Below are 12,149 nucleotides of genomic sequence, written 5' to 3'. Positions count from 1 at the left end.
AAAAAAAATAAAAAAAAATAAAGCTCAGTTTAAATATTACTACCTTTGTATCTTTCCCTGACCCCTCACAGAATTAACGTCTCCTTCTTTGTTTTTCTGTACCAATATGTTTATTTATTCCGAAAATGGACGAAGGGGTAAGGGAAGAAGAGAAGGAAGGAGGGAGCGTCCTGTGAACGGACTTACCTAAGCAGTGATTGCGGCACTACGCTTTAAGCACATTGTTGAAGCAGCAGTGGGAGGATGGGGTTGGATAACCTTTAAGTCTTAAGATGCTGTGGCTGGTATCTCGCACTGCGTGTATGTGTTGACGGGGGAAACAGAGACAGAAAAACATAAAGATCAGAAAGGAGATGAAGGGAGGACGCAGTGCAGTAAGAGCACATGGGCGGACCCAAATTTCTTCCGCTTTATTGTTTTGCAGAGGTCTAGGTCTGCATGTAGAGCTGTATATAGCTAGGGGGTGGAAAAAGAGGAAAGGGGAGGGACTGCATTTCCTCAGAATTTGCCTAGCCTCGACTGCTCGACTGCCAGGCGGATCACCTTCCGCTCCAGGGTTGTCAGTTCCTCCTTGCCATGACTCATGCCTATTGTGCCAGGCAGGGAGCACACTGCCCTGCAGCCTTACAGGTGGTATCGACCGGCTCGGAGAGACAGTTCCCGCCAGGCTAGGCAGTGGAGCGCCGCAAAGCGCGCCTTCCCTCCTCCTAGCTGCCAGCCCAGCAGTTCCAACCCAGCGCCAGCAGGCCTGCTTGGTCGATCTTCGATCCAAAGATGAGGCGCGGCTGGAAGATGGCTCTGTCCTGGGGGCTGCGGTGCTGCCGCCGAGTACTTTCCTGGGTGCCTGTGCTTGTTATCGTCCTCGTTGTGCTTTGGTCCTACTATGCCTATGTCTTTGAACTCTGCCTGGGTAAGTGGAGCTGGGCACCTAAGGTGGGGAAATTATACTTCAGCTTGTCTGTCGTACCCTTCACACTGGTGTCCCCTTCCCCTGTGTTCTTATCCCTCACATTGCGGGATTTTGTTTGTTTGTTTGTTTAGGGGAGCGTGTTGTTTGTTTTTAGCTCTCTGGAGACCTCCTCGTCTCCAACCTCTAGCTTCCCACAATATTTCTTGCACCTTCCCATGAGGGTCCTACCATGTCGCCATCGCTTCCTACCTAGGGTTTCTTACGTTATTCCCTAGCCTTACTCACAAGAATGTACTGGCTCTTTCCACTAGAGCCCCCTTTTCTCATACAGGACAACTGCTTGTGCCTGGTGTTCTCATTCCGGGGGGCTCCTACCCTACAGAATTGAGGAAACAACACACCCCATCTCGGTAAACTGCTTACACTATGAATCCTACCAATACATACAACTAGGAGCCCCACATTTTCACATTCCTTTCTACTAGGAATCCCAAAATATTTCCTGTACTCTCTTATAAGCTCTCTTTTTTCCAACACTGGAATTCATCCTTTTTCTGTGATCCTCTCACACTGGCTGAAGTACCTCACATCTTCTCCCACTTAGGACCCCACAGTATGCCTTGTTTTATTCCACTGCGGTGTCCCGTTTTCACACAGTGAAAATGGGCCCTTTATTCTCTTTCCCTGTGGGCTTTACCGTTTTATCATCTTCTCCAATAGAATGGGAGTCCTACAATATATCTTTCCCTGTCCCCTCATTTAGAGCCCCTGATTTTATCACACTGGGGTTCCCCTTATTCTTCTGCTTTCCTCCTTTGAGGAGCATTCACTACTTTCCATTAGGGTTCCCATATTATTTTCTGACCCTTCATACCAGGCACCCTGCTTTTATCACAATATGGTCATGCCTTGTCCACTCTCTTCTCACAGTAGTGTCCTTTTTACCCTCCCACAAGGTTTTCCACAATATCTCTCATACCCCTTCAAAGGGCCACTACTTTTCTTTTGTTTTAAAGTTTATTTATTTATTCTGATAGAGATAGGGAGTGGGGGAGGGGTTGAGAGAGAGGGAGAGAGAGAATCCCAAGCAGGCTCTGCACTGTCAATGCAGAGCCCCACGTGGGGCTCCAACTCACAAACTGTGGGATCATGACCTGAGCTGAAATCCGGAGTCCAAGGCTTAACCAACCGAGCCACTCAGGCACCCGCCAAGGGCTGCTACTTTTCTTTTCTTTTTTTTTTTTTTCTTTTTTTTTTTTTTAACGTTTTTATTTATTTTTGAGACAGAGAGAGACAGAGCGTGAACAGGGGAGGGGCAGAGAGAGGGGGAGGGGCAGAGAGGGAGGGAGACACAGAATCTGAAACAGGCTCCAGGCTCTGAGCTGTCAGCACAGAGCCTGACGCGGGGCTCGAACTCACAGACCGAGAGATCATGACCTGAGCCGAAGTCGGCTGCTTAACTGACTGAGCCACCCAGGCGCCCCAGGGCTGCTACTTTTCTAATGATAATCCTGCCTTGTTATATTTTTTGAAACCTACTCCCCACCTGCTGCAGTCCTCTTTCATTGTTAGCCCTACATTTTGTCATCCTCTTTCTCTAGGGTTTTATTATTATTATTATTATTATTATTATTATTTTATCTTCCGTCTAGAGTTCCTTGTCCCCTGTCTTCTCAACCTAGGAAAACACCATCCTTTTCCACTGGGATTTGTAATATTTCCTTCTCAGTCCAATGAGAGCCTCATTTCTTGTCCCATCTCATTAGACCACCCCTTTTATAAATCTAGAGAGTCCTCTTGTACCCTATCCTGTCACATTAGGGAGCATTTAATTCCCTTTTTAGCTATCAAATGGTCCCCACAGCATATTTTATGCTTTCAAGCTCAGAATTACATATTTCCAGACACAAACCCCAACATACTAACTTGTATGTTCCCAAATTGTATTACCCAAGTCACCTATCCTTATCCCTAATGATTTTATAGTGTTCTTATCAATTCACAATGGAGTTTTCATATTATATTCTGTCTCCTCACAACAGAGCTTCTGTTTTTCTTACAGTGAGATCTCCCCTTGCCTCTGTCCTCTCACATTGAAGAATTTCCTTCTCTTCTCAAAGGAGATTCACTAATAGTTATTGTCACTTCAGTATGAGAAATCCCACTTCTAGAACCTTTAAACTTATGTCCTGCAATCCCTAATCATTCAGTGTGAGGATCCAGTATACTTCTAATCCCTTCACACTAGGACTCTTATTTGTCCCATTGATCATCCACTCACTGCCAAGTCCTTTCAAGATTCCTTTATTTATACCAGATTCTTAAAGATGGGGTGCTGATTTGTTCAACCCCAGGACCTGACCCTACTTACAACTTCCTTCCTTACATACCTGACAAAGCAATAGTGTACTCCAGGTAGATGGGGATTAAGTAGGGAGCCAAGAGATAACTCTATTTCCCAATATAGAACTTTCTTCTAATTAACTGTGCATGAGAGTTTGAATTTTTCACTTCTTCTTCTTAGATTTATTATGGAAAATGTAGAGAGATGTTAAGAATAAATTCAATTAGTTGCCTTTATAAATTCAAGTTTAGGCTGTTTTTCATTTTATCTCAACCTTTCTCTCAACAATAAACCTCAGCTTTATGAAGTAGTATTAAGTGGGCTGTGCAATGATTGGGAAGTTTTTCTATTCTCAGACTATTTACCATTTTGCTTTCTTGAATGATTGATTGAAGGGTTAAAAGTTCAACTCCAGAGGCACCTGGGTAGCTCAGTCACTTGAGCCTCCAACGCTTGATTTTGGCTCAGGTCATGATCTCACAGTTCATGTGATTGAGTCCTATGTTGGGCTCTGCGCTGACAGTGTGGAGCCTGCTTGGGATTCTCTCTCTCTCTCTCTCTCTCTCTCTCTCTCTCTGCCCCTCCCTTGCTCACAGGATCATGTTCTGTCTCTCTCAAAATAAATATATAAACTTAAAAAAAGTGTAGCTCCATTATTATACTATGGACTTTGCTCCTAAGATCAATGCCTAGTTGTTGTAAATAAATATTGTTAAATATATTTTGGAATTTTGCAGTACTGACTTACATGAGCTTTGCCAAGCAATCATTTTAAAAATTAATAATGATAATGGCTAACATTTACATAGTGCTTAATCTGTTCTAGGCAATATTCTAAGTACTGTAGATATATTAACTGTCTATATTAAATCAGTTAATCCTGACAATAACCATACAAAGGAGGTACCCCTATTGTCCCCATTTTACAGATGTGCAAACTGAGGCACAAATGACCAAACTGAGGCAAAGACCAAGTTACAATTAGTGAAAATAATCAAAGGTACCTTAGAGCTTATTTAGTTTGTTTAATTTAGCATATTTGCAGAGCACTTGTTATATGCACTGTTTTAAAAGACACACATACACACAAATTAATCCTCATAAAAACCTTATAAGGTACATACTCATTATGCCCATTTTAAAGACAAGAAAACTGAGGCACAGACATATTAAGAAAGTTGTCTAAGGTCATAGAGCTAGGAAATGACCACACTTGGATGGCAACCCAGGCAGTATGGTTCTACAGTCCATGCTTCAACCACCATGATGTCTTAACTCTCTGCCTTCTCTCAACTAATACAGAGGTCAAAACATGTGACTAATAGGCCAAATGCACCCTGCAGATGTATTTTATTTGGCCTGCACAGTGTTTTCTTAACATTTTGTATCAGTTACCATTATTTAAAAACCAGGAGAGTAAGGTAGCCTTGACTTCCAATTCTGGCTCCACCTTCATTCTATCATCTTCACTTTACAATCTCCTGAAAACTTTGTTTCAGAGAGGGTAAATCAAATCTTCCCAAAGTCAAATGTTTAGTAAATAATGGAGAATTGGATGCCAAGGATGCCTGAAACCAAAGAAAACCAACCTAATTACTAGATTTGAATTTCAATATGACTCAAAAAGTAATATTAAGGACCTAACTTCTTTCTAGAAATAGAACCTGATGTCTTTATTGTAATTTCAGGTTAGAACTGAAGCCAAAAGTGGTATTTTGTCTTATAATTTTGTCTAACAAGCTTGAATTCTGCCACTTACTAACTAGGAGACCTGAGGCAGGTTACCTAATCTTTCTCAACCACAGTTGCCTCACATGGCACCTTGCTTATAGGGTTGTTTATTCATACCACAGATACTTGCTTAGCACCTACTATATGCCATTTATAGCATTGTTGTTGTGAGATTTAAATAATATGATGTATCCAGACAACAAGCTTTGGGGTACCTAGGTGGCTCAGTCAGTTAAGCGTCTGACTTCAGCTCAGGTCATGATCTCACGGTCTGTGAGTTTGAGCCCTGTGTTGGACTCTGTGCTGACAGCTTGGAGCCTAGAGCCTGCTTCAGATTCTGTGTCTCCGTCTCTCTCTGCCCGCTGCCCCCCCCCACTTGTGCTCTGTCTCTCTATCACAAATAAATAAAATGTAAAAAAAAATTAAATAATATGATGTATCCTGTATGTTTTCATTGAAAAAATGTTCATTTATATCTTCTGCCCATTTTTAACTGGATTATTTGTTTTTTGGGTGTTGAGTTTTATAAGGTCCTTATATATTTTGGATACTAACCCTTTATCAGATATGTCATTTGCAAATATCCCATTCCAAAGGTTGCATTTTAGTTTTGTTGATTCTTTCCTTTGCTGTGTAGAAGCTTTTTATCTTGATGAAGAATAAACTATTGGGACTTCAATAGTTTATTTGTGCTTTTGTTTCCTTTGCCTCAGGAGATATATCTAGTAAGAAGTTGCTATGGCCAATGTCAAAGAGGTTGCCGCCTGTATCCTCCTCTAGGATTTTGATGGTTTCCTGTCTCACATGTAGGATTTGATCCATTTTGAATTCATTTTGTGTATGCCATAAGAAAATGGTCCAGTTTTATTCTTCTGCATATTGCTGTCCAGTTTTCCCAACACCCTTTGTTGAGGAGACCGTCTTTTTTCCATTGGATATTCTTTCCTGCTTTGTCAAAGATGAGTTGGCCATATAGTTGTGGGTCCATGGGTTTTCTATTCTGTTCCATTCATCTATGTGTCTATTTTTATGCCAGTACCATATTGTCTTGATCACTACAGCTTTGTAATATAACTTGAAGTCTGGAATTGTGATGCCTTTTGTTTTGCTTTTCTTTTTCAAGATTGCTTTGGCTATTGGGGTCTTTTGTGGTTCCATACAAATTTCAGGATTGTTTGTTCTCGCTCTGTGAAAAATGTTAGCAGGCACATGAAGACGCTCAATGTTACTCATCATTAGGGAGATACAAAGCAAAACTACAATAAGATATCACCTCACACCTGTCAGTATAGCTAAAATTAAGCAACACAGGAAACCACAGGTTTTGGCGAGGATGCTGAGAAAGAGGAACCCTCTTACCCTGTTGGTGGGAATGCCAACTGGTGCAGCCACTGTGGAAAATAGTATGGAAGTTCCTCAAAAAGTTAAAAATAGAACTACGATCTAGTAATTGCACTACTAGGTATTTCCCCAAAGGATACAAAAATGCACCCTGATGTTTATAGCAGCATTATCAACAATAGCCAAACTATGGAAAGAGTCCAAATATCTATCGACTAATGAATGGATAAAGAAGAAGTGGTATATATATGTTCAATGGAATATAATTCAACCATCAAAAAGAATGAAATCTTGCCATGTGCAAAGACATGGGTGGAGCTAGAGAGTATTATGCTAAGTGAAATATGTCAGAAAAAGACACATACTATATGATTTCATTCATATATGGAATTTAAGAAACAAAACAAATGAACATGGGGGAAAAGAGAGAGAGGCAAACCAAGAAACAGACTTTTAACTGTAGAGAATAAACTGAGGAGTGGTGGGTAGGGGAATGGGTTAAATGGGTGATGAGTGCTAAGGAGGGCACTAGTGTTGGGCACTGGGTATTGTATGTAAGTGGTGAATAACTATATTTTATATACATATTACATTGTATGTTAACTAACTGGACTTTAAATAAAAACTTGAAAAAATAATATGCACATAAAGCATGTATTCCAGTTGATAGCACATTATAAGGGCTCATTAAATAGTAATCTGTTATTACTATTATGAATGAGGATATAAGGGATTCTGCTTGGCTCAGGAAAATAAGCTTAGACTTTTAGACAGTGAGAAAAGTAACAGGATCCATTTTGTAGGTAAAATTTATATAACATAAAACTAACCATCTTAAAGTGTACATTTAGTACATTTACAATGTTGCACAACCATCACTAATATCTAGTTCCAAAACATTTTCATCACCACAAAAGGATACTTCATAGGCATTAAACAGTCATTCCCCCTTCTCTCCTCCCCCTAGTCCCTACCAACCACTAATCTGTGTTCTGTCTTTATGGATTTACCTATTCTGAATGTTTCACATATATGGAATCATACAATATGTGCCCTTTTGTGTCTCGTTTCTTTCAGTTACCATAATGTTTTTGAGGCTCAACCACATTGTAGTATGTAACAGTACCTCATTACTTTTACTGGTTGAATAATAATGCAATTGTGTATATATGCCATAGTTTATCCATCTGTTGATGGACATTTGGGTTACTTCTACCTTTTGTCCATTCTAAATAGTGCTGCTATAAACATTTGTGTACAATATTTATTTGAATACTTGTTTTCCATTCTGTTGAGTAAATACCAGAGAGAGGGGTGGAAATTGCTGGGATGTGTGTTAAATCTATGTTTAATTTTTGAGGAAGCCTCCAAATTATTTTCCACAATTTTACATTCTTACAAGTAATAAAGGAGGATTCTGATTTCTCCTCATCCTTACCTCATTCTCTCTTTTTATATATAACCATAATAGTGGGTACAAAGTGGTATCTCATGATATTGATTTGCATTTCTCTGATAATCAGTGATGATGAGAATATTTTCCTATGCTTGTTGGCCATCTGTGTATCTTTTTAAAATAAATGGCTATTTAAGTTCTTTGCCCATTTTTAAATTAGGTTTTCTTTTGTTACTGAATTGTAAGATTTCTTTGTAAATTCAAAATACTCTGTCCTTTTCAGATTAATGATCTGCACATATTTTCTCCCATTCCATGAGTTCTCTTCTCATTTTCTTTTTTTTTTTAATTTTTATTTAATTTATATTTTTAATTTATATCCAAGTTAGTTAGCATATAGTGCAACAATGATTTCAGGAGTAGATTCCTTAATGCCCCTTACCCATTTAGCCCATAACCCCTCCCACAACCCCTCCAGTAACCCTCTGTTTGTTCTCCATATTTAAGAGTCTCGTAGGGTTTGTCCGCTACCCTGTTTTTATATTATTTTTGCTTCCCTTCCCTTATGTTCATCTGTTTTGTATCTTAAAGTCCTCATATGAGTGAAGTCATATGACATTTGTCTTTCTCTGACTGACTAATTTCACTTAGCGTAATACCCTCTAGTTCAACCCACATACTAGTGAATGGCAAGATTTCATTCATTTTGATTGCCGAGTAATACTCCATTGTATATGTATACCACATTTCTTTATCCATTCATCCGTTTATAGACATTTGGGCTCTTTCCATACTTTGGCTATTGTCAGTATCATTGCTATAAACATTGGGGTGCATGTGCCTCTTTGAAACAGCACACTTGGATAAATACCTAGGAGTACAATTATGGGGTCATAGAGTAGTTCTATTCTTAACTTTTTGAGGAACCTCCGTGCTGTTTTCCAGAGGGGCTGCACCAGTATGTATTCCCACCAGCAATGCAAAAGAGATACTCTTTCTCTGCATCCTTGCCAACATCTATTGTTGCCTGAATTGTAAATGTTAGCCAATTGACAGGTGTGAGGTGGTATCTCATTGCGGTTTTGATATGTATTTTCCTGATGATGAGTGATGTTGAGCATTTTTTCATGTGTCTGTTCGCCATCTGGATATCTTCCTTGGAGAAGTGTCTATTCATGTCTTTTGCCCATTTCTTCACTGGATTCTTTGTTTCTTGGGTGTTGAGTTTGATAAGTTCTTTATATATTTTGAATACTAACCCTTCATTTGATATGTCATTTCCAAATATCTTCTCCCATTCCATTGGTTGCCTTTCAGTTTTGCTGATTGCTTCCTTCACTGTACAGAAGATTTTTATGTTAATGAGGTCCCAATAGTTCATTTTTGCTTTTGTTTCCCTTGCCCCTGGAGACGTGTTGAGTAAGAAGTTGTGGCAACCGAGGTCAAAGAGGTTTTTGCCTGCTTTCTCCTCGAGGGTTTGATGGTTTCCCATCTTACATTTAGGTCTTTCATCCATTTTGAGTTTATTTTTGTGTATAGTGTAAGGAAGTGGCCCATGTTCATTCTTCTGCATGTCGCTGTCCAGTTTTTGCAGCACCACTTACTGAAGAGACTGTCTTTGTTCCATTGAATAGTCTTTCCTGCTTTGTCAAAGATTACTTGGCCATATGTTTGTGGGTCCATTTCTGGGTTCTGTATTGTGTTGCATTGATCTGAGTGTCTGTTCTTGTGCCAGTACCATACTGTCTGGATGATTACAGCTTTGTAGTATAGCTTGAAGTCTGGAACTGTGATGCCTCCTGCTTTGATTTTCTTTTTCAAGATTGCTTTGGCTATTCGGGGTCTTTTCTGGTTCCATACAAATTTTAGGATTGTTTGTTCTAGCTCTGTGAATAATGCTCGTGTTACTTTGATAGGGATTGCATTGAATATGTAGATTGCTTTGGGTAGTATCAAATTTTAACAATATTTGTTCTTCCTATCCAGGAGCATGGAATCTTTTTCCATTTTTTGGTGTCTTCTTCAATTTCTTTCATAAGCTTTCTATAGTTGTCAGTGTATAGATTTTTCATCTCTTTGGTTAGATTTATTCCTAGGTATTTTACGGTTTTTTGTGCAACTGTTAATGGGATCCATTCCTTGATTTCTTTTTCTGTTGCTTCATTGTTGGTTTATAGGAATGCAACTGATTTCTGTGCACTGATTTTATATCCTGTCACTTTGCTGAATTCATCAATCAGTTCTAGCAGGTTTTTGGTGAAATCTTTTGGGTGTTCCATATAGATTATCATGTCATCTGCGAAAAGTGAAAGTTTGACCTCCTCCTGGCCAATTTCGATGCCTTTTATTTCTTTGTGTTGTCTGATTGCTGAGGCTAAGACTTCCAATATTATGTTGAATAACAGTGACAAGAGTGGACATCCCTGTCTTGTTCCTGACCTTAGGGGGAAAGCTCTCAGTTTTTCCCCATTGAGGATGATATTAGCATCGGGTCTTTCATATATGGCTTTTATGATCTCCAGATATGATCCTTCTATCCCTACTTACTTAAGGGTATTCATCAAGAAAGGATGCTGTATTTTGTCAAATGCTTTCTCTGAATCTGTTGAGAGGATCGTGTGGTTCCTGTCCTTTCTTTTATTGATGTGGTAATCACATTGATTGTTTTGTAGATACTGAACCAGCCCTGCATCCAGGTATAAGTCCCACTTAGTTTTGGTGAATATTTTTTTTAATGTATTGGATCCTGTTGGCTAATATCTTGTTGACGATTTTTGCATCCATGTTCATCAGGGAAATTGGTCTATAGTTCTCCTTTTTAGTGGGGTCTTTGTCTGGTTTTGGAATCAAGGTAATTCTGGCTTCATAGAAAGAGTTTGGAAGTTTTCCTTCCATTTCTATTTTTTGGAACAGCTTCAAGAGAATAGGTGTTAACTCTTCCTTAAATGTTTGGTAGAATTCCCCGGGAAAGCCATCTGGCCCTGGACTCTTGTGTTTTGGGAGATTTTTGATTACAATTCGATTTCTTTACTGGATATGGGTCTGTTCAAATTTTGTATTTCTTCCTGTTTCAGTTTTTGTAGTGTATATGTTTCTTGGAATTTGTCCATTTCCTTCGGATTGCCAATTTTATTGGCATATAATTGCTCATAATATTCTCTTATTAATGTGTTTTTTTTCTCTGCTGTGTTGGTTTTGATCTCTCCTCTTTCATTCTTGATTTTATTTATTTGGGTCGTTTCCTTTTTCTTATTGATCAAACTGGCTAGTGGTTTATCCATTTTGTTAATTCTTTCAAAGATCCAGCTTCTGTTTTCTTTGATCTGTTCTATTGGTTTTTTTGTTTGTTTGTTTGATTGTTTTGGTTTGGATAGCATTGATTTCTGCTCTAATCTTTATTATTTCCTGTCTTCCGCTGATTTTGGGTTTCATTTCCTGTTCTTTTTCCAGCTCTTTAAGGTGTAAGGTTAAGTTGTGTATCTGAGACCTTTCTTCCTTCTTTAGCAAGGCCAGGATTGCTATATACTTTCCTCTTATGACCGTGTTTGCTGCCTCCCAGAGGTTTTGGGTTGGAGTGTTATCATTTTCATTGGTTTCCATGTACTTTTTAATTTCCTCTTTAACTTCTTGGTTAGCCCATTCATTCCTTAGTAGGATGTTCTTTAGTCTCCAAGTATTTGTGACCTTTCCAAATTTTTTCTTGTGGTTGATTTCAAGTTTCATAGCATTCAGGTCTGAAAATATTCACAGTATGATCTCAAACTTTTTGTACTTGTTGAGGGCTTATTTGTGTCCCAGTATGTAATCTATTCTGGAGAATGTTCCATGTGTGCTGGAGAAGAGTTTATATTCCACTGCTTTAGGCTGAAATATTCTGAACATATCTGTTAAGTCCATCTGGCCCAGTGTGTCATTCAAAGCCATTGTTTCCTTGTTGATTTTCTGTTTAGATGATCTGTATGTACATTGCTGTAAGTAGGTCGTTGAAGTCCCCTACTATTATGGTATTATTATCAATTAGTTTCTTTGTGATTGATTTATATATTCCAGTGCTTTCACTTTTGGAGCCTAAATGTTTACAATTGTTAGGTCTTCTTGGTGGATAGACCCCTTAATTATGATATAATGCCCTTCTTCATCTCTTGTTACAGTCTTTATTTTAAAGTCTAGATTGTCTGATATAAGTATGGTCACTCCGGTTTTCTTTTGGCGACCATTAGCATGATAGATGGTTCTCCATCCCCTTATTTTCAATCTGAAGGTGTCTTTAGGTCTAAAGTGGGTCTCTTGTGAGCAGCATATACATGGATTTTGTTTTCTTATCCATTCTGTTACCCTATGTCTTTTGGTTGGAGCATTGAGTCCATGACGTTTAGAGTGAGTACTGAATGATATGAATTTATTGCCGCTATGTTTCTTGTAGAGTT

General features: G+C 38.8%; 1 protein-coding gene and 1 long non-coding RNA gene across 2 annotated transcripts in view; one reads left to right on the top strand and one right to left on the bottom strand.

Annotated features, from left to right (window-relative positions):
- The window catches only part of LOC125932207 (uncharacterized), a 40,774-nt gene extending 40,334 nt beyond the window's left edge, over positions 1–440 (bottom strand). The window contains exon 1 of the long non-coding RNA XR_007460554.1: positions 187–440. This is a non-coding gene — a long non-coding RNA (uncharacterized LOC125932207). The remainder of the gene's footprint in view (positions 1–186) is intronic.
- Positions 441–566: 126 nt separating this feature from the next.
- Positions 567–12,149, top strand: part of ZDHHC15 (zinc finger DHHC-type palmitoyltransferase 15) — a 184,074-nt gene continuing 172,491 nt past the window's right edge. Inside the window, exon 1 of the mRNA XM_049644682.1 lies at positions 567–910. Coding sequence (XP_049500639.1) covers positions 775–910 — 136 coding nt within the window. The 5' untranslated portion in view covers positions 567–774. The remainder of the gene's footprint in view (positions 911–12,149) is intronic.

This window comes from Panthera uncia, chromosome X (genome assembly GCF_023721935.1).
Source record: "Panthera uncia isolate 11264 chromosome X, Puncia_PCG_1.0, whole genome shotgun sequence".
Taxonomy (NCBI): domain Eukaryota; kingdom Metazoa; phylum Chordata; class Mammalia; order Carnivora; family Felidae; genus Panthera; species Panthera uncia.
Note: the sequence above shows the minus strand (reverse complement) of the source record. Positions and strands in the feature narration are given on the sequence as shown.